This window comes from Sinocyclocheilus anshuiensis, unplaced genomic scaffold (assembly GCF_001515605.1).
Source record: "Sinocyclocheilus anshuiensis isolate Anshui unplaced genomic scaffold, SAMN03320099.WGS_v1.1 scaffold74, whole genome shotgun sequence".
Lineage (NCBI taxonomy): Eukaryota > Metazoa > Chordata > Actinopteri > Cypriniformes > Cyprinidae > Sinocyclocheilus > Sinocyclocheilus anshuiensis.
Window position 1 is genome coordinate 784380 of NW_015546044.1, and position 8384 is coordinate 792763.

Here is an 8384-nt window from a genome sequence, read left to right on the forward strand (position 1 = left end):
TGAACTAAGATACTTCAGTTTTAATGGTTGTGACATAACACAAATACTTAGACATTTTCAACATATCTTCCAAAGAAAGAATGCCGTACAGGTTTGGAACAACATGAAGATAAACAAACATCAGAATTAAAATTTTTGAACATTAGTTTAGAAACTTTAGATCATTAGTGTGATTTTCTCTGTTTTTAGGCCTCTGTTACTTTTGTGGATTTTTTGACTTCTTGTTATGGCTATCATTGAGAAGACAGTTTTTAATCAGTTCAGCTGGCAGGAAATACATGTGTCCGTTTTGTACTGCATACATTGGCATATTTGCCTGATACTGCGGCCTTTAGACCCCCTACAGAAAGAAGTTTGGCACTCAGGTTTAAGTCCCCATGGGAAGCAGGTTGACTGGCCACTCGAAGCCACCTCTCATCCAGAAAACACCCACACACGTCCAAGCCCAGCACATACTGCAGCTTCTAAGGTACGTACAGTTCATAGAGTGCTTTAAAACCTGTTTGTTTTTTTCTGTCTGAGGCTGGTAAGCAGGCAAAGGGAAATGCATCAGCGTTTGGAACAACAATATCAGGATGCAGGGAGCGACCCGCAAGAGTGGCAGCTCATTTTAATTGGTGCTACTCTGTGCAAATCACCTAAGGGCATGCGGGCAGGCAGTGTCCCTGCTGGGTTTCACAAATAGAATGACCTTTGTGACTGTATTCAGCAACGTAACCTCATAATAGCTTGAAGAGAGCAGGCATCCATGACTTGTTGGGTTTTTTTCGTATCTAAAATGACAGACATCTGTTTGGCTTGTTAAAACAACTTTGCTGGTCTGTTTGATGCACGTGTGGGCATATTAAAGCACAGCTGGCATGGTTCAGCTTTTGTAGGTGGTAGGCGGAAGAAAAACAAAAGGAAACACTGCAGAACAAGGGCTTTTTTCCAACCTAAACGGCTCTATCAGATGGAGAGAGTTTGACAGTCTACCAGTCAGTCTCTCGTTCACTCTTTCTCTTTTGCAGCTGAGGGGAACTAAAGAGGTCAGCCCTCACCAGCTGTTTGCTGACCCACACATCTTGTGTAGCACCTCTAAAACCTTGTATTGGCAAGAGACGAAAGGCTAACCGTTCGTGCAGGCCAGTTGTGATAGAGAGAACTATGCATTGGGCAAAGACTACAGGTTATGGTTGGCCACCCCACAAGCACAAGACTCATTCATCTTTCATAGACTGGAGCCCAACGGCGCAGATAACACCCTCTAATAAAACACAATTTCCATTAGCCAGCAAAGCATACCTTTTGAAAGGAAAAAAGTTTTGTTTTTTTTATTATTCTCGTTGTATTGTTTTGATTTGACCTTTTCCTTAAGAAACTGTCCCACCTTTTAAATTACCCATCATTCCCTTTTTCCTGTTACAGAAAAGTGCTTATCATTGTTGAAACGGCTTAACATTGCTAAAAATGACTGCTGCGGAATGTGCTGTACTCTTGGCCAGACAGGAAAGTAAAGGCCTTGATGATATCAGAGGGCTATCTACTCTGAAAACTTTAGAAATATTTTAAAATGACCAACATATAACATTAGTATGAGGCAATGAATTGTTGTCCTCATTTGTTCAAATACATATTAAGCACTTTAATATGTTTTCAGTGTATTTATGAAGTGTTTACCAGGGAACAACTGCTCACTTTGTGTAAATCACTTTAGTAGTTGCACAGTTTGTGATTGTTTGTGATTATGCTTATCTAGTATGATGCAGTTTTATATAACCCAGGCTCATTGGAGAAACGTATCTGTGGCAACATTTCTGCAAAACAATATTTCGAACGTGATATGTCCAGCGAGTGTCGCTAAAACCACGTTTAGCTTTATCCAAAACAGATGAACATGAATCTGGCAACATTTTATTCGTAAGCTATGTTGGCTGTTGTACGTACACACATACAGTAGTTACATATTTGGAGTTTTGCGAAAAATGTAGATGCACGTTTTTCCAATAAACTTGCCCAATTGGCCATATAGGTGCATTCACGGCATGTTTGAATTACAACTTCTAAAAGGTGTTCACATCCTTGTAGTACTTGTAATTACAACTTGTAAAGATGGAATTTTCTGAGAACACCGACTTGTGCCACCCGACCGCTGCAACATCATGCAAACACTAAAAATGGCAGCTGCTTCAGCTGTAAAATGCAGTTATTTTGTGATACTTCTGTTTAATAATTACTATAACTGACTGATAATCTTAATAATCAAGGATAATATGAAAATAAACAAAAGACATACAAAGTTTAAGGCATTTGAATTGCTTGTTGTATTGTGGATTTGTCTACCCACCTTATTTTTAATGTAAGAGTGGCATAACCGTTTTTAACTTGAATAACTTGAACCATAATAACGTCATGGCGTGAACGCAGCATACTGTATATATCTAACAAAGAGCTAATCATTTTCAAAATGGATAAAAAACCAGAAATCGTTTAATGAAAATAAATATTAAATGAAATATACAATTAATTCATATACATTTTAAATATTGTATATACATTTGGTTGGTATAGTTTGACTTTGATTTTGGTCTCAAATACTGTACATTATGAACTACCTTATCTGTACCATATAAATCATTCATTTCAGCACTAGACTTAAACCTACCCTTCGCTTTGGTATTTTTAGACATTGTGCTTGTTTCTCTTAGGCTCAGTGGTTTGAGTATTTCCTGACCTTGAGCCTCTCAAAACTAATCACTACTTGAGAGGCTCCCGTATCTGGCTACAGATCACAAAAGGCAGTTCATCCCAAGGCACAGCCCATTTCCCTGCCTATCTAAACAAAGGAAATGGGCCTCAAATGCACAGTAAACCACTAATGGTAATTTACGCATGTAGTTCCCCAAAATGGAGCCGTGGTTCTCATTTTGTACTCCTCATACATAATGTTTCGATTTATCTTCAGTCCTGTGATGTTTTTTATGAAGATTGTTTTTGGTTATGGCAGGTTTCACATTGTTAATGAAGTTTGAGTAGCTAGGGAGCATGTCCTCCGCTAAAGGAGGCTCTCTTTTATCCCAGTCTAACCCTGATGCAGGGTAGCCGTCATGCGCCACAGGAAGAAAGAGATGGCTTCTTTCCTCAAATGATGGTATTTGAGCTTTAGCTGGTGCTGTTCTAGAAGAGGTCGCCCTAATATGTTTATTAATTTCCTCCTCACATTGATATCTCTTCTCTAGTCGATGGGTTACTGCTAGCTGAAGCAGATGGAGAAGCTCCACAACGTTGAGGAGAACAGAGACTGCGGCAATGACCTGTGTGTATATGGTGAAGATTGTTTTTTCTGTGGGTCGTGAGACAAAACAGTCCACCGTGTGAGGACAGGGAAACCTCTCGCACTCGTACTTGGCCTTGATTACAAACCCATAAAGGATCCATAGACCCACAATGAAGCCAATCTCAATGAGAACCTTTAGCACTATGCTAGTTGCATAAGCGCACAGCAGTTTCCCCTTGAGCTTTAGAGGTACCTGAGCTTTGTGGTTCTTCCCCATTTCCTTCTCCTCGCTCACTTCGTCTTCCTCCTTTATTACCTCCATCTTAAACTCGTTGGTTTTTCTATGTCTCTGTGTTCTGCCCTCCTCCTCTGGCTTACCTTCTGGCCTGTTTTCATTTCTAGTCCTCAGGGCCACATAGCCAAAGTAGAAAATGGTTGGTGCTGAGACGAAGATGACTTGCAGAACGAAGAAACGGAAGTGGGAGATGGGAAAGGCCTTGTCATAACAGACGGACTCACAGCCAGGCTGTTTGGTGTTGCAGACAAAGTCAGACTGTTCGTCGTCCCATGCAGATTCGACCGCTGTGCCAAGCACAAGCATACGGAAGAGGAAGAGCACGGTTAGCCACACGCGTCCCACACCAGTCGAATACTCCTGACCTTCCTCTAGCAGGTGCTCCAGAAAACCCCAGTCAGCTCTGGACATCCTCTGCACAAGCAGAAATACAGGCTTGAGAATGTGAGCCATATATAGAAACACTTTCTGATTTTTCTCTAAATTATCCAAATAGACATCAGTAAACAGCATGAGTCACTCTTAAGACCACCTCGAAGAATAATGCCTCTGATCATTCAGGTTGTCCAGATTTAATAAGGAACAGACTGATTCTGTTTTTTATTTCTCTTGCAATTATTAAAGCAGGTTGCATCTGGAAACACGTTTTTCTGTTTAGTCATTTATAAGTTTGCATGGGCAATTTGTAAGTTTGCTGAGGTGAGACCATTTTATCAACAGCTGTAAAATGTACTGAAGTGATTCCAAAAGCTGTGGAGAAGTGTGGCTTATGTTAACATTTGCTCATTAATTATTTAGTATAACCTAGTTGCAATTTAAGTCAAGCTGTAATCAATCATTAGATACATATACATTTGAGCTTGGTAAAATTGTTTTATGTTTTTGATAGAAGTCTCTTTTTAAAATGTAATTTATTACTGTGATGACAAAGCTGGATATTCCAGTCATCAGTGTCACATGATCCTTCAGATATCATTCTAATACATGCTGATTTGCTGCTCAAGAAACATTTCTTATTATTGCCAGTGCTGCTTAATAGATTTGTGGAAATTCATTCATTCATTCATTCATTCATTCATTCATTTATTTATTTATTTATTTATTTTCAGGATTATTTAAGTTCAAAATAACTGCATTTATTAGAAATACAAATATTTTGTACCATTATAAATGTCTTACTGTCAAGAATGATCAAATTACTGTGTCCTTGCTAAATAAATAAGTAAATAACCCCACACTTTTGAACGATACTATATTGGAATGCACAATATATAATTTAGTTCCCTATCTGTCGGTCACTACGAGTTATGTCGTGACGACATTAGTTAGACTCCTAATGTCGTCACGACATCTCCGTCCCCTCCATCAGGGAACGAGGGTTACCTACGTAACCGAGACGTTATCAGCCAATATGAGTGTTTTGGTTTATCTTTTATATTGTATATATTGTATCAGTTGATTATTGGATAATTAATTGTGCAGGGTCATTTAGTCTATTTTGATTACACTTTCCGTTATCTAAAACTCACTTAGTTAAATTAATATTTAAAAACACTAAAAATTGAATAGCGTTTAAGTGTAATCTTTAGTAAATCTCAAAATGAATATCCACCGTACATTATAATGTTGTGATGCTTACTGCCTTGTAGTGAATGTAACTGGTTTTAGTTTTTAGTGTTTTATTTGTAATGTATAAATAAAAAGAACAGTAAATAATTGAATAAAACTAATTTTATATAATTAAATTATCAGATATATGCATTTACATTAAAATACATATTGGTATTGGCGATAATTTGAATATTGAATATACATCTTGAGTACGTATGTATGCATATACAAGTTATCAAGCTAAATGACCATTTAAACAATGATAGAGAGAAAAGTGCATGGATGACCGACCCTGGCCCCTGTGCAATGAGAGTTAGTTATCATGGACAGAGGGTTTAATAATGTGCAATCAAGCATGTACTTCTAACGAGAAAGCTTGTCTCTTTTCACAGAAAGCCCATGGGTATCATGGCCGCAGCATTCCCTCTTGAAACAATTCACATTTATGTAAACATCCCATCAACACTGCTAGATGGCAAACTTTTCAAATCTATTTGCTTATTTATTTTCTACTTTCTTTTGGCTGGAGGCTTGGTTTGTTTGCATTTGCTTACACAAACAGGCAGATGTGTTCTAAACTTCTAAAATTGTTCTAAGAAGTACTTTTGTGCCATGGCTAAAGGGGTTATCTTAAATAGATTTAGCCAGAGGAACTGTCTGCAGTTATGTCTTGTATAATAAAGACATATGAATTCTCAGAAAGTTTAGCTAACAGACATTTAACGCTGCCAGGAATCTGGTTATCAGTATTCATCTTTATCAAGCAGCACTAAACAGTTCTCAGAAATGTCTATAATGCTTTTTTTTTTTTAATTTCTAGTTTCAAGTTTCAGTTTCTTTTTTTCTTTCTTTCTTGAATATTATGAACACATATGTAGTCTACAGTAAGATGTGTGTATATATATATATATAAACTCCACTTCTACAATCAGAGCTAAAACCATCACAAAAAGTGGAAGTGTTTTCAATCATATTCAATAAAAAGTCAATAAAATAAATAATAAATATAATTAAATAAATAAATAAATATTATATACAGCAGTTCAGACGTTAATGAATATTCAAATATGAATATGTAAATTTTAAAAAAAGAACAAAAGGACAACTATATATGTCAAACATTAAATAACATACTTTGGTTAAAAGTAAAATACGTTGTTGAATTAAAATTAAATATTACGTAGCTTCACTCTCATTACATGTTCAAGGCTGAACTCTAAAACACAGTTTATCATATATGAGTGCTCTTACCTGTCAACCCTGTTTTATGTTTATCTTCTGTTATCTGTGTAAGGAGATTCTGCCGCTGAGAGTTTTATAAGGACTCGTGGTCGAAGCACAGCTGCTTAATCAGAAACAAGAAACAACTGAGGGAAAGGAAACTTTCCCATGCCTTATAGTGGCCCTCCCACAGGAACTCAGTGCAGGAAAAGGAATGGATGGATTCAAAAATAGATGTTCTGTGCTGAGCCTTTCAAAGGCCAATCTCGTCATGGAGAATTACAGTGTTTGAACATTAATATTGCAGTCTGACCTAACTTCAGTTATAAATATACATATGTTTCTACATGTACGTCAAAGCTTACCCTTATGAAAAGACAAAAGATTGTTTTTAGTTTGCACTTAAATGACATATTGAGCAGAACCCTACAGCATGGTTTAAAATAATTACATATGCAGTTATGCAATTGGTATGTAACTTTGTATACTCCATTAACCTTAAGTTATTACATTTTTAGGAGATTGACAGCAAACATGTATGGAGAAACAGATCTGTGTATTCTCTATCTTCACCACAGGGAGGCCCTATAGACTAGCAATGAAGAGGCAGATGGATGCACAGAGCAATGCACATGCAAAAAATGACAAATTATTGTTATTTAATTGTTAATTTGAGCACAAATCGATCTTTTTTTTTCTTCCATGTGCAGGTTAAAGACCAGCATGAAATGAAATTCTGCTTAAAAAGGCATAATAAATTGATGGCCAGAATAATTCAGATGGTTAACATGTTGATATGAGGCACTCTCATATTAATAGTAAGCTGGATCCACGTTTCATCCTTTCTAATACCTCAGTGCATTCGGTTATAAGAGAAGTTTATCCTTTGACTGAGGTAACTAAATAATGAATATGTTTAAAGTGATTATTTAATTTAAAGCGAAGAGCTTGTTGTGCGCTCACTTATGAATTTTTTGGAGAAATAATATTAATAATTCATGTACATATGAAATATTCATTCTCATAATGCTTTTCAGCCTCTTCCTTTGTTTGCTGCATTTTGAAAACATTTTAGTAGGCTACAGTTAGCACAGACCGTAGCAGAGAAATCTGCTCCTAAAGCCTGACGAACTCCTTTGGTAATTCCTAGATAACCCTGTGAAAAATTATCGTTGATATAAAAAATAGAAGGACTCAAGAATAAGAAATAATAACGACCTCAGTGTTTATTCCCCATGGTCGTCTTTTCCTTGTACTCAGCATCGCAGAAAGCAGAAACAGTTTTCCAGAGAACCATTCCAATCAGTGATGCACTATAAAATCTGTCAATATGCTGATAAATTACTGACATAAAGACTTCTGTTTAATCTGCCGGCAGGTTACAGGCAAGAAAGCATTTCTAAAAGCTGGTTAAATTGACAGTGAATCACCCTGACAAGCAAAGCTCTCAGTGCAGGATTGTTATTATGCTCAGAACTGTTTGCTTTGAGCAGTAAAAGGTGCCAACATTTATGATACCCAACAATTATCCTGGAACACATTATTTATTACATGAATTAGTAATTCTGCATAGTCTACTATTAGGCATTAACAGAGTTTTTATTATATAAACTAATTGTTAACATAGCATTATGTAATTATTCACTGCCCCTTACGTTGTTCCAAACTCCAATTACTTTCTTTCAATTTTTGAAGAATATCCTGGCCTTTTTACAATGTAATGAAAGTGAAACAGAGCTGGGGCTGTGAAGCTCCAAAATGACGAAAAACATCATAAACATGGTCCATATTGTGCACTATATTCAAAGTCTTCTGAAGCTTGACATTTTCTTTATTCGCTGAAAAATACTTCACTGATAAACTCTTTGAGAGTTGTCTATATATAATTCTAATTGAATAAGATGTTTGTTTTTTGCTTTGTTGTTTTGTTTGCTGTTTGTGTGTGTGTGTGTGTGTGTGTGTGTGTGTGTGCGTGTGTGTGTTTGTGTGTGTGTGTGTGTT

At 36.5% G+C, this 8384-nt stretch overlaps 1 protein-coding gene across 1 annotated transcript; it reads right to left on the reverse strand.

Annotated features, from left to right (window-relative positions):
* Positions 1-2545: 2545 nt before the first annotated feature.
* On the reverse strand, positions 2546-6505 carry LOC107698984 (gap junction Cx32.2 protein-like). Its single transcript, XM_016500119.1, has 2 exons — positions 6414-6505; positions 2546-3965 (listed from the first exon to the last, which is right to left on the reverse strand). Exon 2 carries the CDS (start codon positions 3960-3962, stop codon positions 2916-2918), a length of 1047 nt encoding a protein of 348 aa, XP_016355605.1. The 5' UTR covers positions 3963-3965; positions 6414-6505; the 3' UTR covers positions 2546-2915.
* Positions 6506-8384: the final 1879 nt, after the last annotated feature.

What these genes read in the sequence shown, in the direction of transcription:
- LOC107698984 (XM_016500119.1), bottom strand. Translation starts at nt 3,962, where the DNA reads ATGTCCAGAGCTGACTGGGGTTTTCTGGAGCACCTGCTAGAGGAAGGT.